The sequence below is a fragment of the Protopterus annectens genome, chromosome 3.part0 (genome assembly GCF_019279795.1).
Source record: "Protopterus annectens isolate FY-2018-M chromosome 3.part0, PAN1.0, whole genome shotgun sequence".
NCBI classification, from domain to species: Eukaryota; Metazoa; Chordata; order Ceratodontiformes; family Protopteridae; genus Protopterus; species Protopterus annectens.
The window spans coordinates 1,647,770,660-1,647,796,910 of NC_056731.1; the positions used below are offsets into that span (position 1 = coordinate 1,647,770,660).

Genomic DNA, 26,251 nt, shown 5'->3' on the forward strand with positions numbered 1-26,251 from the left:
TGGCTCCTTACAGCCCCCACCAAGCATCTTCTGCTACTTGCCAGGGACTACACTTTTCACACATGTCGAAAACTAGGTATCTCAATAAATTGCGCAAAGTCTGTTTTGTTGCCTTGTCATGCTATTACCTTCATAGGCGCAAATCTAGACACAGTTAGCATGTCAGCCAGACTCACAGACCAGAGGATAGCAGACATAGACAAACAAGTCTCTCTTCTCCTCCACAGCAACAAAATCAAAGCCCGACTGGCCCTGAAGGTACTGGGGATAATGGCGGCTGCTATTCCTCTTCTTCCATTAGCCAGATTTCACATGAGAATCTTACAATGGATGCTCTTCACACAATGGTCATACCAACAACTTCCGATGTCCCACTCCATTGTGATAACTCAATCATGCAGGAATCACCTTTATTGGTGGATTACATCCCCCCAGCTCTTCCTAGGAAGACCCTTTGTTCCTCCCCCTCCGGTTGCTACTCTGACAACGGACGCCTCCCTGATCGGGTGGGGGGGGCATTATCAGGGCAGGACGGTCCAGGGCACATGGCAACCTTACGAACGCCACTTGCATATAAATGTTCTAGAGATGAGAGCAGTGCTTTTAGCGTTGCAGGCCCTTCAAGACTCTCTTCCGACAGGAACGATAGCAATTCGGACAGACAACATGTCCGTAGTGTGGTATCAACAAACAAGGCGGAACCAGATCCTACCCCCTATGTCAAGAGGCACTCAGACTGTGGCAATGGGCGATTTCTTCTCAGCGATTTCTGATAGCAACGCATATTCCCGGGAAGTCCAGTGTCATTGCAGACAAATTGAGCAGAGCTATTCTCATGCCTCACGAGTGGTCTCTGAAAAATTCAGTGTTGGAGAAAGTTTTTCTAAAGTGGGGCCGGCCTTGCTGCAACCTTTTTGCTACTCCCCAAAACAGCAAGTGCGAAAATTATTTCACTCTCTTTCCCCAACCAGGCCATCCCAGCAGAGACGCTCTAGTCCAAGATTGGCCCCGGGGACTTCTGTATGCCTTTCCTCCCTTCCCACTGATTTCTCAGTTGATACAGAAAGCCATCGCTCAGAAAGCTTCCATGATCCTCATTGCTCCATACTGGCCTCGACAGGTTTGGTTCCCATTTCTACACCATTTTCTGTTGGAACAACCCTGGCATCTGGACCCAGTTCCAGATCTTTTGACCCATCAGTCGGGTCAGTTACATCGCTCCCTCCCCTCTCTGAACCTCACTGCATGGTTCCTCCAATTCCAGCCCTAGCCAGGCTTCCTCTAATATCTCACTCAGTTCGAGATATTTTAATAGCTTCTCATAAAACCTCCACTCGGAAGATTTATCTTAGTAAGTGGAAACGTTTTTCCTATTGGGCGCAGGGAAGGGACATAGACCCGTTCACTGCTTCTATTCAATCGGTCCTTGATTTCTTAGCCGAACTTTTCCACTCAGGTTCGTCTCCTTCTACACTTAAGGTCCAACTGGCAGCCATATCTAATTTTCATGTTGGAATCTCAGAGTCTGCCATCATGTCTCACAAAATTTGCAAAGCCTTTTTGAAGGGAGTTTTTCTCCTCAAGCCTCCTATTAGAAATCCTCCTCCTTCTTGGGACCTTAACTTGGTTCTGACAACTTTGATTCTTCCCCCTTTTGAACCTGCGGCTTCGTGTTCGATGAAATTGTTATCCTGGAAAACACTCTTTTTGGTAGCCATTACTTTGGCTAGAAGAGTCTCTGAACTTCATGCACTCTGTAGTCGATCCCCTTACCTTTTGTTTCATAAGGATAGGGTATCCTTGAGTACCAACCCTTCCTTCTTACCTAAAGTAGCCTCTCCGGCAAACCTAAATCAAACCATTGACCTTCCTGTGTTTTTTCCTAACTATTCCAACAGGTCAGAACAAAAATTACATTGGTTAGATGTTCATCGACAATTAAGGTATTACTTAGACAGGACCAAACAAATTAGAAAGTCTGATCAGCTATTTGTTTCTTATGCAGAAGGCAAAAAGGGCCTTCCAGTTTCGAAAGTATCTCTCTCCAGATGGCTTACTTCTTTGATTTCCTTTGTATATGAGATCAGACATCAACAGTTACCAAACAAACCTAGGGCTCATTCAACTAGAGCTTTGGCTACATCCATAGCTTTCCAAGACAGGCTGCCTATTGACTCGATTTGTGCTGCAGCTACTTGGGCTTCTCCCCATACTTTCATTTCTCACTATAAGTTGGACTTAGCTTCTAGACACAGAGCTAACTTTGGTTCCACTGTACTCAAGAGTCTGTTCCGATAGGCCACCCGGGACAAGGTGCTAGGGACGCGGTCCCATCCAGCAAGAATGAAGGCGAGATAGACAACTTAACATATAGAAGTTATGTACCTACCATAACGTTCCATGTTAGTTGTCTTCTTCTCGCCTTCTTTCTTGCGTCCCACCCTCCTTCCCCCTAGCCTGGCCAGACCTAGAGGAGTTTGATTGTGACCTTTATTTTCTTACCACCTCTATTTATATATATATATATATATATATATATATATATATATATATATATATATATATATATATATATATATACTGTAATATATATATATATTTCCTCGTCAGGTTTTAGGTCACCTTCTTTCTGTCACTCTATAGAGGTGGGTTCCCCTTTCCAGTTTCTGGATTTTTCCTAGCTGGGCTTAGCTTACAAACGAGATCTGAGGTATTACCGCCTAGCATTGTGGGATAAAAGGGGAGCCTCGAGCCGGTGGAACTAGCTCTCGAGCTTTTAGAGTGGCCGAGTCGGAGCCGAGGTTCGGCTCCGAGCCCATCCAGCAAGAAAGAAGGCGAGAAGAAGACAACTAACATGGAACGTTATGGTAGGTACATAACTTCTATTTATTTATTAGTAGCTGCGTTAGTAGAGTTAATGTAGTATTGTGCTGCAAAGTATATTTTGTCATCAGCGTGCAGCCTGCAAGGCTCTGTGTGTTAAGCAGACTGTAAAACCCTGTGTTACAACCATACTTTAATTTCAGCAGTAAACAGCCAAGAGGACTGTGTGTCTTAATCAGACTTTGGTTCCAGCAACACAGCAGCAGCATCATAACTATTTTTTCAGAATCAGTGTCTCACACATTGGCCTGTGTAACAGCAGCAGCATCTAATTTGTTTTACTGTGAAGCAATGTCCCACATGTGGGCCTTTGATATGGGCTGATGTAGCATTGTCCCACACACTGACACGTGCTGCATTGCTTTACATGTGGGCCTATGTAGCACTGTCACAAACATGGGCCTGTAGAACAGTGTTTCACACATTTATACATGTAGGACTATGTAGTAGTGCTCCACACATGGACATGTGTGGTTGTGTCCTATAGTTGGCCTGCATAGCAGTCTTCCACCCATAGGCTTGTGTAACAGTGTGTCCTGCATGTAGGCCTGGTTTACTGTGACTTCCACATGGGCTTCTAATGTTTTGTCCCACACACTGATTTGTACTGCATTGTCCCACACATAGGCATACATAACAGTGTCCCTCAAATAGTCATGTGTAGCAGTATCTCACTCATGCAAGTTCAGTGTGTACTCAGTACTTGTATGGTTCCTTACATTACCCTGCTTCCACTTGGTGGCAAGGTACAGGCACTGTGATGGAAGCCATATGCCTGCTAAAGAAAAGCAGCCTGACTCACAGCAACTGTGCACTCTCAGGCTTTATAAGTTAGTTAAGATTAAAATGCATCATTTGAGGCAGTGACACCACTGATCTCCCACATACATTAAGAGGTCATCAGTACTTAATGCTAACAGTATGCACCTGCATGGGTCACAGTTACTCTGGGATGTGTCTTTCAGTAGTTTCAAGCTAATAAGAGTGGGCTAGCGAAAAGATAAAAAAAACACTCATATGGGCACTCTATAAAGAAATGATTTCTGAAATGAATTTGTTTTTATTATTATTATTATTAGAGTAAGAATTTCTGTTTGACCTGTCTGTCTAATAATCAAAACGTATGTTTTAACAGTTTTTGCTATGGTGATTTTAGGTGATGAGGTTTTGGAATGGAATGGCCGTTTTTTACAAGGTGCAACGTTTGAGGAAGTCTACAACATTATTTATGAATCCAAACCTGAGCCACAGGTGGAATTAGTAGTTTCAAGGCCCATTGGGTGAGTTTTTTTTCTCCTTTATGTTTTTTACTTCTTAACTATCTTCTGGGAGTCAGATTATAAAGTATTTACTCGTTATACATGTATGTAGCTGGGTTAAACATGCAGTAAAATGCTTTTTGTGCTGATAAAATGTGCAAAAAATCAAGCTGTGTGGTTCTCACAACTCATAAAAAAGATGGTCTACATATTGATATGGAGTCATAGGTTCATAGGTTGGTACTGGGCTGTCTGCCCGAAGGCATATATTAGCCCAACCACATTGTGTGGTATTCACCGCCCCTTTAGTAGTTCCCTAGACCCTTGTACTAGCAGCTAGTACCCTTGGACCCTATCTATTAGTGCTGTTGGTGTGATCCCCAGTGTGAACTTTCTGTTACCCATCCACTCATCAAGGTTCCTCTTGAAGAGTGATAGTGAGGGGCTCTATCTTATGTAGATCGGGACCCTGTTCCATAGTAAGGGAAGTCTCTGCGAAGGGAATCTATCCAGCATGTTCTATTTATTGTTGTGTTGAGGTTTATATCCCTAGAACGTGTAGCTCGAGTAGATTTGGTTTTGCTAAGATGGAGCATGTTCAACAGTTCTGGGTTGGACATGGCTCTGTATGTTAGACAGAGATCGCCTCTGAGAAAGTGGTATGCAACAGAGAACAGTCTTAGCTTTTTCAATCATGCTGCATAGGGCAACTGTTTGAGGCCAGTAATCCTCTTGGTTAGGTACCTCTGTGGTCTCTACAGCTGCTGGAGATGTCTAGTCAGGTACATTCCAATTTGTGCATCGTACTCAATAATGGGTCTGATGAGGGAAGAGTAGAGGGGCACCATTACATCCTTAGATCTTGATGCGAACCCTTTTGTTATTAGATGGGTGACATAGAAGGATTTTCTAACCACTTTGGCAACGTGGTTATCAAAGGAAAGCTGACTATCTACATGGGTCCCTAGATCCCTTATTTCTTCTTCAGATTTCAGGGGATTACCTCCTATGTTGTAGTTTGCGGGTACTCTGTTTTTTCCAAAGGGGATTACTACGCATTTTTTTGCATTTAGCTTGAGACCATGGCTTTGACACCATACATCAGTCTCATTTAGGCCCTTCTGGAAGATCTCCATGTCGGCTGGAGACTCTGTTATAGCACCCAGTTTGCAGTCATCCACAAACTTAGTCAGCCACAGCCCTTCCGTGCTTGCCTGTAGTTCTGAGAAGTATATGCCAAACAGGAGGGGCCCCAGGACAGAGCCCTGAGGCACACCACTCGTTACTGGTCTGGATTCGGACATAGATCCCACTACTCTTACTTTATGGGATCTGTCTGAAAGCCAGTTTGCGATCCATCTTGTGACATAAGGGTTTATGCCCAGGCTGGTGAGCTTGTCAATAATACCTGATTGGGGAATGGTGTCAAATGCTTTAGCAAGGTCAAGGTAAGCCGTGTGTACCTCCTTTCCCTTATCTATAGCCTGAGTAACTGTCTCAAAGAAATCCACCAGGTTCAGGAGACAGGATCTGCCCTTGACGAAGCCGAACTGTGTGGGGTCCAGCGACTGAAGGTTCCCAATCTCTCCATGTATGAGTTCCATAATGATTTGCTCCATAGCCTTACAGATCAGACTGGTCAGACTTATTGGTTGGTAGTTCCCAGGGTCAGTTGTGGCCCCACCCTTGTGTAGCGGGACCACCGTTGCCGTGCGCCATTCTATGGGCACATATCCTGTGGAGAGGCTGAGACTGAACAGGGTATTAAGATGCAGGGTTAATTCCTTTTGGAGCTCCCGTATGACACAGCCTGGGACACCATCTGGTCCCATGGAGGCAGTGTTTTTAGCTTTAGATAGAGCCTTGTTAACCAACGTATCAGTAATAATTGGACTTACACAATCCCCTGGAATGGTAATGTGCCCTGTAGGTGGTGAGGGGAGGAGAAATTTGCACTGAACCTGTCAGCCAAGATGTTGGCAATGTCAGAAGGGTCAGCGTATTTTGTTCCATTTTGTACTAGCTCAGAACAGACCTGAACGTTGCCATTTAGGTTTTTGACGTAGCCATAGAAGGCCTTATGGTTATCCTTGGCATCCTTGGCAACTTTCTTTTCAAAATTAGCTTTAGTTGACTTGATGAGGGCCCTCAATTTCTTACTAATGCTGATCAGGGATGATTTTTCTACTTGAGATTTGGCCTTTTTTTTGTATAAGTCTCCTCCTTTTATTGTAAAGTTTGCTTATGGCTGGGCTTCACCAGACTGGTTTCTTCTTGCTTGAGGAAGGAGCCTTGGTTTTATTTGGGATAGCATGGTCCATGCAATCCTGAAGATGCATATAGAGTGCCTTGGTGTAGGATTCCGCATCTTGGATATCATTATCCTTCTGCAAGGGAATAGTGAAGCTTTCCACTTCGGATGCAAGTAGTTTGAAGTTTGCTTTGGAAAGGTTTTTGACTATGGTTTCTTTGACTGGGGGGGGTAAAAGAAAAGAAAAACAAGCAACCTGATTGCTTAAAATATATTCTGCCCACACCTAATGAAGTCTCTTGCAGAAAACAAAAACAAAGCCATGAAAAAAATCTTGCAGTTTCAAAAGACCATTAACACATGTTGGATTTTACACTGGGAAGATATTAATTACATCCCATTGCTAAAAGGGCATTTGCCAATTGGACTGAAACTTCACAGTATGCTGGGTTGTGTGGTGCATGCATGCACACTCATATATGTTAGTATGAATAAACAAAGAAGTATAATGACAGCAGGCAGGATGGGAGTACCATCGGGGAGAAGGAGAGGAGCACATGCTTGGACATATTCATACAGTCTGATATCCCTGGTGGCGAACCAGGAAATATTTGCATTGGTATTGCCTATGGGCAGGCTGGAAGTCCTGCTGAGAAAGAGAGGCAGTTCAGTGCTGGTTCCCATTACATGTTCTGGGTGTGCGCATTGTGGGTACATGTGGAATTAGAAAAGCACACTCCCCATCATCAGAGTGACATTGCTGCATGTTCCTTGATCTGCATCCCCTTATATGAGCCAAAATTAACGTGGGAAGGAGGGGGACTTCCTTGATGGCTGTACACTGAGTTACAGCTTAATTTCAACTCTCCCAGTGTGAAAACGGAAACTCAGAAAAGAGCGCCAGTGAATTTGTCTTTTTCTGTAAATTTCAGTTACTGGCTAGTAAGTGCACTGTCTGGATGCCAGCAAAGAAGAAATTTAAAGAACTTGAATGAAAATCAACCACAAAAGGTGGGGAGAAAACACTGGCTGGGAAGAATCCTGCAGCTGCTCAGCAAAAAAAGCAGTTCAAGCTCCAGCTTTAGTGCAAGAAGTGACTTACAGTAATCTAGAGGAAAAATAAGCCAAATGCTCAGAGCTGATTAAAGTGAATGAAACACTGAAGGAGTTTAACAGTTGTCTTTCAGCTTCTCCCATTAGGGGTCGCCACATCAGATCACCGGTCCACAGATTGAGTGGCAGTGGAGTTTTAACTCAACACTGTAGAAACACTGAAGGAGTAAACTGACTCAAATAATGAAGGGATGAAAAATGGAAGAAGCTTTAAACAGATGTTCAGATGAGCTGATAAAACTGCAAAAATCAGAGGTCAAAATGAAGGAAAGGCTAGCTGAATATTAGACTGCTAAGAATAGATGTTTCAAAAAATGTTAGAATTAGAGGACAGAGCTCATAGGGAAGACCTGAGATTTTCTGCTGTACCAGAGAAACTGGAAGGAACAGACTATATTATTTTTTTTGAAAGCACAAATAAGCAACGGTGTTAGTTAAAAGGGCACATCGGGTGTATGCTCCAAACCTGGCCATGAGAAAGCAGCCAAGACCTCCAATAGTAAAGTGCAGTCCTACCAGCAGAAAGAGTTGATTCTCAGAAAACCATGGTAGAAGGACACAGTACTAAAAGCTGGAGACATTAGAGTGTTTACCCTGCAGAAGAGAAGTAAATTTATTCCAACAATCAGGGAAAGTTCAGAACTAGGTATGAGGTTCAAGCTGCTGTATCCAACTATCTTCAGAATATTTTTCCTGGTGTGTCAAAATCACTTTTTGATGTAGAACACCTTAAGGAGGAAATACAAAAGTTTGTCCAACAAAAAGTGAGCTATCGAACAGAAAGAGGCTTCTGCTTCTTATTCTTCTGATAATAAAGGTCATAGAGACACTATGCTAGAGAAATCTTTTCCAGTGTTCCAAAGGAAAATACTTGAGACACAGAAAAACAAAACACAGGAGTTGACTAGAAGAACAATGAGTAGATTGGTAGTGAACTAGAGACTGGAGTTATGGAGATCAACAGAAAGAAAACAAGCAACTCGGAATTAATAAATGTAGGATTACAAAACATCAGTCACATTTGTGAAATATAATGGAACACGAAAACCTGGAAGTATTTGACTTTTTGATTTTATTAAACTTGTTGGAAATTGCAAAGTATATGCCCAACCTCATGTCATTAGCATTTGGAAGAACATTAAGGAGAGGTGAAGAGGAAGGAAAGAGTTAATTGTAAGTAAAATAGTTTTTGTTCCTAACATTATTTTTATAAAACATGACATATATTGCAGGTTATATAGTAAAGCTTTTTCAGTTCTTTTGCATGCAATAGGTATACTAAAGTAAACATGTGCCCCCTTTCCCCTTCCTTCCTTCCTTTCTTCCTTGTTCAGTTTTATGAATTTTGTCACTGCAGTTTAAAAAGAGAAGAATGCCTGGACAAAAGAGCATGATAAAAGTAAAACTGATGTGCTCTTTTTTTATTTTTGCACAGGGCAATGACTAGATTACGGTTCTTGGCTTTCTCTAACAGCACGTTTTAAGTTGAAGCAAGGAAATAAAATAATACTGAATGTAATGAAAGTTTTTCATTAGCAAATAAATGTTCACAGTGCAACATGAGTATCTTGTAGCTGAAGGCAATTGTGTACCTGTTTTTCATGTTTCCATGGAGACAAGCTCATAACGGCAATAAAAACAAATCATTTTTTTTTTGTCTTTCATTGGCCAAAAGATAATGTTTTCTGAAAGCATACAAGTTGTTTTCTACATTTGAGAGAAGAAGAATAAAGATAAAACAAAAAACAGAAAACAAAAAACAGAAAGCACTTAGTGTAAGTGGAAGCACCACCTGTACCAAGCGTCTTAGCATGGATAACCTTTATTATACATCAGTTCAAGCCTGTGAGTGTAGCTGTCAGGGATGAATATTCCTATTCGGATGGTTAAACTTCATTGTATGAAGATGTACATAGTTTTGTTTAGATTAAGTTTATAGGTGCTGGGGATGTTCTGGGGCTATGTTTGTTTATTTTTTGAGGGTTTTCATTAAAATAAAAAGCCTTTGTAGATGTACTTCAGTTCAAATGGATATGCAAGAAACAACTGTATAAAAGATTAACCTGCCAAACATTAGTGTAACACAAAAGCTGAAACTTGACATTAAAAAAAACTGTTATCCATAACAGGTAGGAATAATAACTTCTTATAATGGCAGCACTTTTATTATCTTTGAATGTGAATGATGTCATAAATATTTACAAAAAAGAAAAAATAGTAAACTATATTAAAAATAGAGTGCAAATAGCTATGGTTCAGGAGACACATTTGAAAAGAACTGAGCATGTGAATTTGATAAAGAAAGGATTTCAGGATGGTTATTCAGTGGAATATGTGGGACAGTGGGAAAGAGGTGTACTTGTATTCATTGCTAGAGGAGCTTCAGTAGTGATAAAGGAGGGGGAAAAGATATTAATGGTAGATTTGTAATACTAAGGGGCTACTGGTAAGGGAGGAGGATTACACTGGCATGTATTTGTATTCCACCTAAAACTGTTGTAGATGGACCTTAAGAAAATTCTATGAGAAGTAATCAGCTTTTAGCAGGGTATATTATTTTTAAGTGAGGACTGGGATTTGATTTGCAGTAGTAATAATGTATCTTGGGGGCCTAGAAGGGAAAATATAACAAAAGAGGGTGGTAGATTTTTGAAGACAGTTTTGAAAATGTTTGGTATGGAAGATTTGAATTCAGTAGTAGGAGCTTGGAAAGAATTTACATATTATTCCCTAAGGTACACAACTGGACTAGGCTAGACAGAAATTATATTTTACAGGAACTTGTCCATTTAATTGAAAGTTTTGGTAAACATCCAATAACTGTTTCAGATCCCGTGGTAATAATAACTGAAATAAAAATGAGACAGTGGTGCTTCCCTGCCTATTTGTTGAACAGAGAGGAATTTAACAAATGGGTAGTGGAAATTATCCGGGAGTTATTAGGGAAGATATAAATTTTTTCAGAAAATATAGCTAGTAAGTGGGAAAAAATGAAGGTGGGGGTTAAAAATAAGGTAGCAATAAAAGAAATATAGATGGTTAAGAAGTAACAAGAATTATTTAGAGGGACTGACAAAACTTAAACTATTGCAGAATATGGAGAGTCTCACAGAACAAGAAGAGGCACAACTGCAGCGTGCTAAAGAGAAAATAAGGGACCAGCTCGATAATATGCATGAGATTAGAAAGACTGCTGTTAACTGTTTTGTTTTATGTCTCCAGAGCACAAAAGCTATTAGCACAATGGCTCAGGTAACAGAAAGTAGAAAGAGCTGTTGCTAAGCTTAGAGAGCATATAACAAGAAAAAACATCCAGAGATCATCCTGTAAAGGTATTAGAAATATTTCAGAAATTTTACGAAAATCTCTATAAAGGAGATAAATGTGGAACTCGAGAAAAAGCACAAATGAAAGTGTTTATGGAAGAATTAAATATGCCGGGATTGAAGGTAGATGAGGCTCACTTACTGACAGGATAGGAGGTGATTAGATAAAAATGGTGATGTGCAACCAATCTCCAGGAAAGACACCAGGAATAGATGGTGTTCGTGTAGAAATTTGGAAGATAGGAGGGAAGAAAATGTTAAAGACCTGGAAGGTTTTGTTTTGTAATATTTTAAAAGGAGAGGAAGCACCAACATCCTGTGGTGGTTGTAATGGCTAAAGATGGTAAAGACTCGTCAGATTCAGCTTCATATAGGCCCATTTCAATTCTAAACTGTGATTACAAAGTGTTTGTCTGTAATGGCTAACAAAATTGCAGAACTGATGCCAAAATTGATAGATGTGGAGCTGTGTGATTTTGTGGAAGGGAGGCAAACATTTGACAACATTAGTAGAACAATGATGATCCAGAGGAAAGCAGAATGTAAGAAAATATCACTGTTGTTGGTGGGTCTGTATGCAGAGAAGGCATCTGACAGAGTAAGCTGTGATTTTATGAGTAGGGCAATGGAAGTATTTCTATTCCCTGACAAAATAATAAGGTTAATTAGGAGGGTATATGAGGGACTGGAGGCAAAAATTAAAGTGGGGGTGGGGTCCTCTCTGATCTGTTATGTTAGAACAGAGCAACCAGGCAGGGGTGTCCTCTTTTCCCTTTGTTGTTTGCGTTATGTTTAGAACCATTGTTAAAGAAAATAAGGGACTCAAAAATTCAAGGATATAATTGGTATGGTAATCAAGAAAAGCTGGCTTTATTTGCAGATGTGATGACATTTTGTACCTGATAAAACCAGAATGTGGAACACTGAGACAGTTTCAAGTCTTTTTGGGATACAAAATTAATGAAGGTAGCTGTATGTACTCACACATTAACTGATTCAGTAATATCCATTTTTATGGGGACAAGAGAAAATTAAGTACTTAGGAGTATGAGCTAAAAAAGGATTATGTTATAGCTGCTAAGGGTATGTGGGAAGAAACTAAACAAAAGATAACATAAAAACTGAGAAACTGGAAGCTCTGTTTTATGGATATGGTTAGCAAGATACAAGCAGTGAAAATGTTTTAGTCCCTTTAGTTTTATATACAGGCCAGATATGTTTTTTTTTTCAACCAGAGGAGAAGTTGTGGAAAGCAATTGATAAATAGTTGAAGGATTTTATCAGAGAGGGGAAGAGGACAAGAGTCCAGAGGGATATGTTGTTCCTTCCTATAGAATAAGGTGGTTTGGGATTACCTGATTTAAAGGGATATTTCAGAGCTGCACTATTAAGGCTGCTATCCATAGCACAAGCAGAAAGCTCTAATTCAAAAGTGGAAAGGGGTGATGATGAAACTGGGAAAGATGAAGAAATATAGAGAGACTTGAATTTTAGATGCATATCCTTAAGAGGAATGATAATAACCATGCAGAATATTATATTCATAAAGTAGCAAAACGTATTCTAAAAAATAAGTTACTGTAATGGACAAAGGAGATTCTGCCGATAGGGATGAATGCAATTAGGGGTACAGAGAATAGATAAGATGGGGCTGGAATTTAACTGGAGAAAACGGACAAAAGAACCAAGGTATTGGGAGCAAATATAGAGGTAAGGAGCCAATTTATTTAAACTGCATTCTAGAGATTGCCATCCTTATCAAGGATTGATGTCCGAGTATAGGCAAAGAGAAAAGAATAGAAGGATTCTAGGTGAAAAAGACCAACACTTGTAGAGTTTTTAGTAGAATCTAGAATAGAAGCTGCTGTTAAAAAGGGGTTAATTAGTAGGGCATATAAAATGTTGCATGATAAGTATAGAAATCAGAGGAGGTTAGAAAGGATAGGGAAGAGAGATTGTGTAAGCAGTTCACAAATAAATAGTGGGAGGATATGTGCATGGCTCTCAAATATGCAACAGTCTACAAGATTTAGGGTCCTCGTTTGTAAATTTTTGTATAGGCATTTTTATACCCCAAGCAGACTCCAAGGAATTTTTCCTCAGGTAGATTGCAAATGTTGGAGGTGTGATAGGGAAAAAGAGATACTAGAAACATATTTTTTTGGAGTGCAAAGAGTTGGCAGTCTTTAAAAATTCCCTACAGACTACTGTTTCAGAAATAACTGGGTTAGCAAATTAGTGTAACTAAAGAAATGATTTTTTCAGCTGTGATACAGACTCGGAATTGCCTAGACATAGTAAGGCCTTGCTGAGTTTAATTCTGGTGGTTGTCATAAAAAAAGCAATTACTAGAAATAGAAATCAAAGTCTTAAAAAAACATACTAGAAGTAGTGAATATAGTAACAGAGATAAAAAAAAACTGGAAGTGGGATTCTTAGAAAAGGGTAGGAGCAAATTACATAGAAAGAAATGAGAAGTGTGGGAACAATACATGCAGAATAATGTCTTGGAGGAGGAATGAGGTTTAAAGTAAGGCAATAATTGAATGAGCTATTTAATGTTTGACAATGACTGTATACAAGATTATATGTAATTTATAATGTTTGCAAAAGAAAATGTCAATGTGGTTTGTTTTCATTTATATAAATGTTTGATTGCCTATGTTATAAGTGATAATTCAGTAAAGATGTTTCTTGTTTTAAAATAAAATTAAAAAAAAGATTAGCCTGGGGAGGCTAAGGCAGTCTAGTATACCTGGTTGATGTTTAGTGGACCTTGGAGCAGTTGATGGTCAGCTGTGGATTGCCAAAAACAAGTGCAAAAAAGGCATAAAACATGAACATCCTGTTTAAGTAACCATTTTTGTAGTAAAATGTTTCAGTACAGAATTCAGATCAATAGCATTAAGTAACACCCACTTAACCATGAACTAAAATTGGGGATTGTTTAGTCTAGTACAGCTCTGTGAGGCTGTTGTTGACTAATACAGTTGCTTGGCCTTATGTTTTTTGTGTAGTCTGGTACAGATTTAGCCCATTTAAAATTAAGTTTGCATTTAACAGCACAAATATTTTTTTCTATCCCCTCCTCACAACTGCTCCTATTACACATCTTGGGTTGTTTTTCGTTCTCACTTACAGGTAAATCATTAACAAAGTCAGTATCATTCTGGGTCTTATCTAATGTCAGTGGCTCATACCTATTGCAGACAGGGATCTCTGAAGATTCACCTGCAGAAGATAGTCGTTTAGCTAAGGAGTTTCTTGATGTTAAGTTGTCTATCTCGCCTTCATTCTTGCTGTTTGGGTTCAGAGCCGATCCTCGGCTCCGACTCGGCCATCTTCTAAAGCTCGAGAGCTACAAACTGGCTCGAGGCCTCCCCATATCCCATGATGCCTGGCGCTCGATACCCAGATCTCGTTTGCCGCTTCTGCTGCAAGGTTGCTGTACCGGCTCAGGTCGTATAAAACTTCTGTATTGTCTTTTTTCTGTCACAATTTAGTAAATATTTAGAGTAGAATTATCGTTTGGTTATTTTCCTTATTTTGTATAAGTTTTTGTAGCTGAATCCTTGTCTTTTCTCTTCAGAAACTCGTTTTACTTAGAGAGTTTCCCCTCCCCCTTCTACTTCTCCCTTTTTCCTCTAAGGTTTTCCGTTTAAGTTAGAGGATAACCCTATCTCTAGTTGTCCGTTTGAGTTAGAAGATAACCTTTTGCTTCTCTATTTCTTAAAAAAAAAAAAAAAATATTTTCTTATTATCACTGTTAGTTAGTTTGGCTATACTTATTACAGTTGTTGGTGTACTGTCGGTTCTGGTAACTTGTAGTGTATTGTTGTTGTGTTAGTACCTTAACCTTTGTGTAAGTGTGTTTTTCCTTTGGGCTTGACTGTCAATATGTCCAAGGATCCTAAGCCATCCAGATTCAAGAAGTGTGACTCATGCTGTCAGAAGATGTCTCTGACAGATGGTCACACTTCTTGTGTTTATTGTCTGGGTGCTGTGCACCTGCAGGACTCTTGCTCCATTTGCCATGCGTTCAGTCCAAGAGTCCTGCAGATGTGCAAAAATAAATTGATGCTTAGAGGTTTACTTAAACCTCAAGATTCACCGGCTAAGGCTCAGCCTGTGAAATCATCGAAGGCACCTAAACCGTCGGCTCCCAGTTCGGAGCCGTCGTTGGGTGAATCTGTACCTTCCATTTCGGCTCCGGCTGGAACCAATGCTCCTCCCTCCCAGTCGGCTCCGATATGCTCTTCGGAGCCTTCTGAGAGTCGAAAAAGGTCTAGGTCTCCCTCTCTGGGGTCGATACGCTCGGCTCCGAGATCGCCTCTGCTCCAATCGGAGCCTAGTCATCGCGCATCCCACTCTTCTCGGTCCTCAAGACTTTCGGACCATGACTTGGAAAGAGTGGTCAGCAGACTGCTAAAATCGCAGGCCCTGGCTAAAATGTTGTCCAGCCGCCCTCACCAGGGGTTGGCTCTGTCCATGTCTGCAGATATTCCTTCTCAGACTCACCCTTTGAACTCGGAGCCAGAGTTCGTGGGGGTTCGAGTGGTGGAACCGTCAGCTCCGATACCTGCTCCTTCGGTTCCATCATCGGCTCCGATCACTTCCATGGTTCTGTCCTTGGAGGGATCTGGGCGCCAGGACTCCCTTGTCAGCTCCGAGGAGGCGAGTGGCATCAGACCCTTGTCTGACCCCGCTCTCCCCCTCGGAGCCTCTGCTCAGGTGAGTTCGGCTCCCACATCGGCCTCGGAGCCTTCCTCCTTGGTGTGGAGGGGGATTCTGATTTCTTCTGAACTGGATCCCTCTCTCCGTTTCGATCGGGATGCCTTCGAGGTGATGAGGAGTGTTCTGGCCCCTGAGCCAGTGCCACGATCGACCCCCTCGGCTCCTCTCCCTATGGTGCCTGCGTCAGCCTCTGCCTCTCTTCCAGACCCCAAGCGTGGGGATCCAGCGCCCCAGGACACCCCTTTGGGTGTATCTTCCTCTTCCAAGGCCTCCCCTGGTCATTCAGAAGAGCCAACTCATAAGAGAAAATGCAAGAGGAAGCATGTTGACTCCCCTGAGTCTGTCACATCAGATACCAACTTAGAGGATTCGGAAGGATCCCCGAGGTCCCCCTCATAAGATGTCTCCTTCTCAGACATCCTTGAGATGCTTAGACAGAGGGGGAACTGGACTGCCCTAAGCCGTTGCGAGGATTAGTCGGTATTCCTGGACGCATTTGGATCCCGACCTTTCACCTCCTGGGTGTCTCCACCTTTCGACCCATTGATGTCTGTGGTGAATTGTCCTGACCCAGGAAGGGTAAAATGGACTGTAGCGTGACCATCCAAAATTTGGAGCTCCAGACACAGTGGAACCGACCCCAAGAAGACCAGCAAAATTCATTACTGCACCACAGGACAAACAATTTTTGACAAAAGGTGTCCCTGTTGATGCCATGGTGGTAGCGGCGGCTGTGAAGAAGGAGTTGGCTGAAACTTCTTCATCTGTTCATCCCCCTAATAAGGAGTCTAGGACAATGGACAGATATGGGAAGCGGATGTTTTCTTCAGCGACTTTTACCATGGAGTCTCTGAATTACTTGTGCCACTTTACCCGTCTACAGAGGGATCTCCTTAAAGAGCTTGGAGATACCCTTCAAGATCCATCAGCTGGGGGGGCCCAGGCCAAGGTTTCCTCCCAGCTGCCGACTCTTAATTCAGTGGTTAACTCCTCCATGAGACTCATTTCTTATGCAGCCGATGGGGCGAGTACAGCCGCAGGCACAGGCGTCACTCTGAGGAGACACGCTTGGATGCGGCTTTGTAACTTTGCGGAACCTTTCAGAGCGTCTTTCACCAACACCCCCTTTGATGGTTCCTCTCTCTTTGGATCTCAGGTGAAGGATACCCTTACCAGGTGTGAACAGGAAGGCAAGACTCTCTCTGCTGTAGGGGTCCATTTTTCCACTCCTTCCAGACCATATCCCAAGGGTCAGAAGAGTGGAAAGATGTGGTTCCGGAAATCCCAGGGAGCCCTGCCTGACACACGTGGTGAGTTTCCCTCCAGGGGCAGAGAAGGGAACAATAACAGACGCCGCCCTCGTGGCAGAGGGGGTCTGCAAAATCAGGGCAGCAAGGAATCTTTCTCTGACAAGCCCTTCCAGCATCCCTGAAGGGTTGCCCGGCTGTCCACCTCTGGAGGCAGTTGGGGGAAGATTATCACTGTACCCAAGAGCCTGACAAGACATAACACAAGACAAATGGGTACAGTCTGTTATATCCGGAGGTTACAGAATTCCCTTCGTTCGTGCACCATTCTTGGCGAACAAGTCCCTTTCAGATGATCCACCCAATCTAAGGGATCAAGCAGTTCAGGAAGTTGCAAAACTGCTAAGAAAAAGGGCCATTCAGCAAGTCCCAGCAGACCAGCAAGGATCCGGAATTTACTCAAGGTTCTTTTTGGTACCTAAAAAGACAGGGGACTGGAGACCCATTTTGGATCTCAGCAAACTAAACAGGTATGTACAAAGAACCAAATTTTGGATGGTCACGCTACAGTCCATTTTACCCTTCCTGGGTCAGGACAATTGGATGTGCTCCATAGATCTTCAGGATGCGTACTACCACATCAAAATGGACAGGCACTCCAGAAGATTCCTGCGCTTCTGGCTGGGAGCCAGCCGTTATCAGTTCAGAGCTCTGCACTTTGGTCTCACCACAGCCCCCAGGGTGTTCACCAAATGTATAGCAGTAGTTACCGCTCATCTGAGACGGCAAGGATTCCAGGTGTTTCCGTATCTAGACGACTGGCTCCTCACTGCTACCACCAGGCATCATCTTCTGCAAGCCAGAGACTATACCATACAGACGTGTTTCAGGCTAGGTATCACTATAAATTTCGAAAAATCTGCTTTGTCGCCTTGTCAGTCTATCACCTTTATAGGCGCAAACTTAAATACAAAAGACAGGTCAGCCAGCCTTCCACCAGACAGGGTGTTAGTCATTCAGGAGCATGTCCAGGTCTTGTTAGGTTGCAAGAGAATTCAAGCCAGGTTCGTACTTCAAACCCTGGGTCTCATGGCAGCGGCAGTCATACTCGTCCCTCTGGCCCGTTTCCACATGAGGATTCTCCAATTTCTCCTTTTCACCCAATGGTCCTTTCAGCAGCTTCCCATGTCTCACATGATTATCATTACAAAAGCATGCAAAAAGCACCTTGCGTGGTTGATGGTCTCCCCATCAGTATCCCTGGGCAGACCATTTATACTTCCCCCTCCAGTTGCTACAGTAACCACGGATGCCTCCCTGATCAGGTGGGGGGGAGGGCATTATCAGGGCAGAACAGTCCAAGGCACTTGGCAACCTCAGGAGTACCATCTGCACATAAACGTCTTGGAGATGAGAGCCGTGCTTTTAGCATTGCAAGCTCTTCAGGACTCTCTTCCTACCGGGACAGTTGCAATTCAAACGGACAATATGTCAGTTGTATGGTACATCAGCAAGCAGGGCGGAGCCAGGTCCTACCCCCTATGTCGAGAAGCACTCAGACTCTGGCAGTGGGCGATCTCTTCCCAACGGTTTCTGACTGCAATGCATATCCCTGGGAAATCCAACGTCATAGCAGACAGGCTGAGCAGAGCTATTCTGATGCCTCACAAGTGGTCTCTGAATCAAGTAGTGGCTGACCAAATCTTCTGAAAATGGGGGCAACCTTGCTGCGACCTCTTTGCCACCCCCTTCAACAGCAAGTGCAGCAACTTCTTCTCTCTCCTTCCACATCCAGAGTATTCCCCCAGAGATGCTCTAGTCCACGATTGGCCTCAGGGACTTCTAGATGCATTTCCCCCTTTTCCTCTAATTCCCAAGCTGATACAGAAAGCTACCGTATTGGGTTGCAAAATGATCCTCATTGCCCCGTACTGGCCTCAACAAATATGGTTTCCATTCCTGCATCATTACCTTATCGAGCAGCCTTGGACTCTGGAACCAATTTCAGACCTTCTGATCCATCAATCGGGCAGGCTGCATCACTCCCTACAATCTCTCAAGCTCACAGCTTGGTTGCTCCACTTCCAACCCTAGCCAGGCTTCCGGATATCTCCCAGTCAGTGCGTGAAATCATTTTATCATCACACAAGTCTACCACTAGAAAAACATACGCTAGTAAGTGGAAAAGTTTTTCTTCCTGGGCAGAGGCTAAGAATATAGATCCTTTTTCAGCCCCTGTTCATCACATCTTGGAATTCCTCTCAGAGCTTTTTTATGCTGGCTCTGCTTCGGCTACAGTTAGAGTGCAGTTAGCCGCAATCTCAAATTTTCACATTGGCCTTTCAGAAAGTAGTATAATGTCTCATAAGCTCTGTAAGGCCTTCCTCAAAGGAACCACTCTGCTCAGGCCCCAGGTTAGAGATCCTCCACCCCCGTGGGATCTGACTTTGATTCTAGCCTCTCTAATTTTGCCCCCCTTCGAACCGGCAGCTTCCTGTTCATTGAAGATTTTATTGTGGAAAACACTTTTTCTGGTAGCAATCAGTACAGCCAGATGAGTTTCCAAGCTGCAGGCTCTTTGTACACGTCCCCCCTACCTAGTGTTCCACAAAGACAGGGTTGCTCTTAGGACTAATCCATCCTTCCTTCCTAAGGTCTTTTCTGAGAACAACTTGAATCAGTCCATTGACCTTCCTGTGTTTTTTCCCAACCATTCCAACAGGGCGGAAAATAAGTTACACCAGTTAGATGTTCACAGACAACTGCGTTTTTATTTGCACAGGACTAAGGCCTTCAGAAAATTGGATCAGCTTTTCCTCTCTTATGCAGAGGGCAAACAAGGTATACCAGTATCAAAAGTAACTTTATCCAGGTGGCTGACTTCTATCATTACTTTTATCTATCAGCTGAGGAATAAACAATTGCCTGTTAAGCCAAAAGGGCACTCCACCAGAGCATTAGCCATTTTGGTTGCTTTTCAGGCTAGGTTGCCCATGGAATCTATTTGTTCAGCAGCTACGTGGGCAAGCCCTTATACTTTCATCTCGCATTATAAATTGGATGTGATTTCCAGGAGCAGAGCTGATTTTGGTTCCACTGTTCTGAAGAGTCTGTTCCATTGAGCCACCCAGGATATTAGGTGCTAGGGACGCTGTCCCAACCAGCAAGAATGAAGGCGAGATAAACAACTTAACATAAAGAAGTTATGTACCTACCATAACGTTCCATGTTAGTTGTCTCCTCTCGCCTTCTTTCCTGCGTCCCCCTCTCCATCCCCCTATCCTACTAGACCTAGAAGAGTTTTCTCTGTAATGTTGCTCAGGCTGAGCCTTCTGTGGCTATCCCACTCTACCTAGTGGTCTTTATAGTTGGGCTTATGTATGATAAGGATAGGATTCCTTCATTATTTTGTCTGCTGTTAGTATTACCAAACCAGATCTGGGTATCTAGCGCCAGGTATCATGGGATATGGGGAGGCCTCGAGCCAGATTGTAGCTCAAGAGCTTTAGAAGATGGTAGAGTCGGAGCCGAGGATTGGCTCCGAACCCAACCAGCAAGAAAGAAGGCGAGAGGAGACAACTAACATGGAACGTTATGGTAGATACATAACTTCTTTTTCTTCAGCATATTCATGTAAGGTAGCTGTCAAAGTTGGATGCACATTTGATGGTGGTTCTTAGGCATAGAAACTGCTGATAGTTTATTAGGTCTGGTGAACATCTTTGATTTTTCAGTTTCCCCCAGGTGTCGTGTCTTTTCCTAACTGCCTCATTATGAGTTACATTAAGCTGTAAGCTGTCAGTCAGAAATTTGTAAACATCCTCTGCTGTTTCAAAGGAAACATGCTTGCCCTTCTTTCAAACACTAATTCTGCCAGATACTTGAATAATAAGAGAGCATAATTTTTTTATAACACAGAGCTCATATGTGGGGAATTAATTTTGCTTCTTGATGGTGGTGGGACTTAACTCTCAAAAAAGATAAGCCTTACATCCTGCCATGATGAGTGACTTTGCCTGTTTAGCCACATTGTTTCCCGTCCTTGCTAACAAAGTTCAGAAGATTAAAAATGATCTTTTTCAGAAGGGAGCTGTTGGGGCTAGGTGGCTTCAGGGATGTGGATTCTCACCCAGTGATAATCAGTTCTGTGGAGCAACTCATATATATGGTTTTAGGGAGATAGTTTTATAAGTACATGCAAAAGTTGTGTATTCCATCATCTTCAGGGAGTCCAACTAGGCCAGAATTATTTCTCAACTGCATAGTCTCCGGCTCACATATCTTCTGTGTAAGCTGTGCAGTGGTACTGTCATGTTGCTTAAGGGTCACCACCTCATTGTTCCTTGTCTGCATGGCTTGAATATCCATGAAGGTGGTTCTGCCCTCACATCCCTTTAACTTCATTTGGCGAGTTTGATTCTCTGCCTTCATTGTAACTGTGGCTTCATAAATTTTGGCTACCAAGTCACTGAAGTTGTCCAAATGAATAGGTGCATCTGTAGCATGCTTTGACCTAGCCAGGCTATGCATGTTACCAAGTTCAGCCATGAGGTTGCTTCACTTTATAGGTTCATAGGCTCATAGGTAGATGTTCATCCACACTGCCACCGTGGTTTATGGGTTCTCTGCATGTGTGAACCCACACTGGCAGCTTTCCAGAGCTCAGAATCTCCTCTTTTAACTCTGTGATAGGGGATTGGCTAAATCCCTCCCATCAGGGGAAGCCTAACTCCTGTCACAGAAAGTTGTTTTTTCAGTAATTTAGTGCAAGCTGTAGGTCTCATACAATTGAATCTCCTTTAAAAAAAAAAAAAATCTTTATTAAATTAACATGTGACAGTTCATGTTACATTTATATAAATGACAATAAACCATAGCAACACAATCTCAGTTGTAAACATTATACATTCCATACCATGCAATATAACTGTAGCTGCTAACATTATACATCGCTTTTAACATATCCAGTCTTTATTACAAAGCTGTTTCAAGTCCTACCTTCTTTTAAACCTTGTTCCTCCACTGCATGCAATGATCCCACAGTTCCCATTTTTTTCCTATGTAATTTGGTCCTACCGTTTTCTAAATATCTCAGTTCCATTTCTAACTCTGTTACTATCTTCATTACTTCTAGTAAAGTTGGTTTAAGCTTTGATTTCCATTTTCTAATAATTGCTTTTTTGGTAGCCATCATAGTTAGACTCAGCAGGGCCTTGCTATGTCTACGCAATTCCGAATTTGTATCATAACTCAAAAAATTATTTCCATAGTAACTCTAACTTGCTCACCCAGCATCTCTGACATAGCAGTCAGCAGTGAATCTTTAAAGTCTACCAACTCAGTACACTCCCAGAAAATATAACAAATTGAATCTCCTTAATAGCTTGTTGGTGGATTACAACTCTGATAAGATCCCTTTGGGACCTTCTCTTCCTCTTTGTTATACAATTTTGATTTCTTACACACACACACACACACACACACAAACACACACACACACACACACACACACACACACACACACAGACACACACAGACTCACACACACACGTTAGCAAAAATATTACAATAAGTTATTTATTACTGCTGTTAATTCCTCTGGGAATAATAACTTACTGTTGTATTCTTTGGAGCAATATCACATTGCTTTTATTTATTTATTCATTGATTGACATTTGATTACCTTGAAAGTCTGACTAGGTCGAAGCTGATTTTCATTGGAGGCCCAGGGAAAAAAGCTCCAAATTATAAAAAAACTTTTTAAGAACAATAATTGTACAGTCTTCAAAAATAAAACAAAACATCTGCAGTTTAAATAATTATAACAAATTAGACATAAAAACATTACTTAAAGTTTGATACATTGATACTACATATATGACAATCATTTAATATTTCGAGAAATTTTAGATAGTTTGTAGAGAAATTAAAGGTAAGTTAGTCTAATACAAATAGGTATTGCAGTATGAAGTGAGGGAAAAAAACAGGCTTATACCATATTTAGAGAGAAAATCAGGGAACAGAATTAGATAGTAGTAATGAAGAAGGGAGACTAAGGAAGTATAAGAAATGAAAAAGATACCTGTTCACATTTAAGGATGTAGTTTATCCTGGATTTGAGCAAGAACAGAGCCAGATTTTAGCTAGGAAGTTTTTCAGTGTGGTTCTGAAAGCTGGGAGTGAGGGAGGGTATAGACCTGGCGGATACAAGTAAGGAGTTCTAGGCCTTAGCAACCTTGTAAGAGTACAGACAGTACCTAGCAGGTTTGCTAGGTTTGTAGACAGGAGTTTTTGGTCACTGGATCACAATGACCAACTGGGAACTTTTTTGTGTAAATTGTTTTTTAGTGCTGGACAGGCAGATGGGTGCTGGATAATTTTATAGATGGTAAGAAGTTGTGTGTATTCATGTGGCAGCTCTAACTAATTTAAGCATTTCAGTGCTATTCAGTGGTGGGTTCTGAAAGGGGTGTGTGCTGCAAATTTAGCAACTTTGTTATACCATTATTCAAGTTTTTAATTTTTGTGAAGCCTGGAGGTCGGTAAGCATGGGAACACCACAGAGAAGAGTTGAGAGGAGATAAGTAGTGGCAAGTGCAGTTTTAGTTGCATCAGTGAGAAAGTTTTGGGCTCTGTAAAGCATCCCTAGTTTTTGATGAGTTTTCTTATGCAGTTTTGTATATGCATGTCAAATGTAAGATTGGCATCCATCATGCCTAATAGTTTGCTATGAGAAGTGACTTCAGTGGTTGTATTAGCAAGAGAGGGGACTTCAGATTTTGTTTTTTCATGAGAGAAGTATTTGGGGGAAAAGTAGTAATTTTGCTTTTTTTGGGTTGAGCATGAGCTGAATTACAACGCCTTGTTTCAGTGGCTGTTGAAGCTTCCTGAGTAATTTCTTGGAGGTGTACCATGTTGTCAGATGTGCAGATGAGAATGGAATCATCTGCGTATTGGAAGTATAGAGGGTGTTGGTGAAAATGTTAAAAAGGAGGGGAACAAGGATAGAGCCTTGTGCTACACCTGTGGTGACTGTGAGGTAAAGAGAGAGAGTGGAGTGCCATTTTACTGACTGATATCTATTGGACAGGTAGCTTTTGAACCACAGAAGGGTGGGCTGAGAAAGACCTACTGAGGACATTTGAAGTAGAAGTTTCCTGTGACAGATAGTATTGAAGGCTTTAGACAAGTCTAGAAATAAGGAAGAGACTAGTTTGCTATTATCTTTAGCTTTATTGACAGTACCCTTAGAGGTTAGAAGGGTAGTGCTAGTACTATGGGAAGGACAGAAGCCATGTTGTGTAGGGGATAACAGTTCTTCCTGGGGGAGATAGTCTATCAGTTGTTTTTGAATGCATTTTTATTTTGGCGAGGGAAGACAAGATTGCTGTAGGTCTAAACTTATTGATCTGTTGAATTTCCTCCTTTGTGCAGAGGGATAATGTGTGACTTTTTTCAAAGAGAGAGGGAACATGAGATTCTTGGACAGACCTATTTATAAGAACTGAGAGTGGATAGGCAATGCTACTGGCTGCTATTTTAAGGACTTGCTTGGAAGATCGTCAGTTGAAGAAGAGCACAGTTTAAGTTTATTTAAGAGAAGTTTTATATAGGATGTGGGCACAGGTTTGAAGGTGAAAGTGGATGTGGTGATATATGGCTGTTGGGCAGAGTTGGAATTAGATGTTGAAGAATCCTTAGTTAGAGATGTTATACTATCTGTAAAATAAGAATTGAACTTTATTGCAGTTTTGAGTGATGAGTTATCGGGAGGGGGGTAGGTTGAATTTTTGGCAGGGATGTAAGATTTCTTTAATGGATGTCCAAATTTTTAGGGTTGTGTTTAGTATTATTCTGAAAGTTGTTATAGTATAGCTTTTTGTCTTCATTTATTTACTTTTTAGTATGATTGTGAAGCAGTCTGAAGTTTTCAAGATATTGATGTTTTATATTTTTGCCATTCTTTCCATGCTTTTTCTCTGTCCTGAATTATCATTCTACTCTTTTTGGATAGATAGCCAAATTGCATTATTTGTTTTCATTCTCATCCTTCTAGGAGGTGCAAGGCTATTTAGGATATTTAGAAAAGTTGTATTGGATTCAGTTACAGCATCATCTAAGGGGAAGATTTTTAGGAAGTGCAGTTAATAGATGATAGTGTAGTAATGAGCATTTCTGGGTTAAACTTGGAAAGATTACATGTTGTTTTATAAATATGCTGTTTACCTGGCTGTGAGAGATGTTTAGTTGTGTAGAATGGGAGACGATCACTGAGAAAGTCTGACATTGTACCTGTGATGTACCATTTGTTAGGTTCTGATACTAGGATCCAGTGTAATAGAGAATTTGATGTCTTGTTATAATGTGTGGGGCTAATTTGTTGTATGAAACCATATAAAGTTCATTCTAGATGTAGGGGAGTTAGAATTTATGCCCAACCAACTGACATTCAATTTCTTCTTGTGGAAATGTTATGGATATCTAATGTAGGACATCTTCCAGTATAGTTGTATTGTCACTAGGAGGGATATAAAGGACAATAATACATATTTGTTTATAATTATTTATTTTGAGGAAAGCAATAAGAAGCTTTGCTGAACTGAATTTTGGAGTTGGTTTCCTGTAAGGGGAAACGTGATGAGTATTGGGAAATATTAAAGCAATACCACCACTTTTCCCTCTTTATGTGGTCATTATGGGTAATATAGCCAGGAGGTATAACTTTGGAGTTGTTTATGCTGCATTTAAGCTCAGTTTCTGTTACATTGAGAACATCAGGCTTATGCTGGGTAATCCAGGCATGTAGTTCTACAGTTTTATTTCTTATGCTTCTAACATTTATTGCAGCAAAAATTAGATCACCAGGTTTGGGGACTGGCTGTTGGGTTACAGAAGTGTGTGGGAGAGAATTATCTTTGTGTTCATTGTGATAGGTGGGGTCAGGATTAGGGTGCATATCTCCTCCTAGTGTAGAAGGATTTTAGTATATTGCGGAATTATGCATACATGTTTTTTGGAGAAGATTCTTGCACTTAATTTTGTTTTGGTTTGAGTTGAAGTGCAATTAATCAGCCTATATTTGGAGTAATAACGCGGGGCAATGTTAGAGGTTTGGTACAATGTGTGGAGAGTGTAAAGAGGAAGCATAGATAGGTGGTTGGGACAGAGTTGGACAGATGTTGCAATATATTACTGAGTCGTGGTAGGATGAAAGATGTCATAGTACATGGAGGAGAATATAGGATAAACTGTAGAGCAGCGTAACTAAGTATAGGAATCTATATTTTATAGATGTTAGGTAGTGGGGAAGTAGCAGTGAAGAAGAAAACAAGAGGTTGCAAGACAGTTGGAGATTCAGTGATGGTGGATTCTGAAAGCTGGAAGAGGATAGGTAAGGAGAGAAGTAATGGGGCTTTTCTAAAGTGCTTTATTACTCGT

The 26,251-nt window shown here is 41.5% G+C and overlaps 1 protein-coding gene across 3 annotated transcripts in view; it reads left to right on the plus strand.

The window, feature by feature from the left end:
- RIMS2 (regulating synaptic membrane exocytosis 2) overlaps positions 1 to 26,251 on the plus strand; it is a 6,281,053-nt gene that overhangs the window by 2,200,582 nt on the left and 4,054,220 nt on the right. For all 3 annotated transcript variants that reach the window (XM_044065683.1, XM_044065685.1, XM_044065684.1), the window contains exon 6: positions 4,040 to 4,163. In XM_044065683.1, coding sequence (XP_043921618.1) covers positions 4,040 to 4,163 — 124 coding nt within the window. The remainder of the gene's footprint in view (positions 1 to 4,039; positions 4,164 to 26,251) is intronic.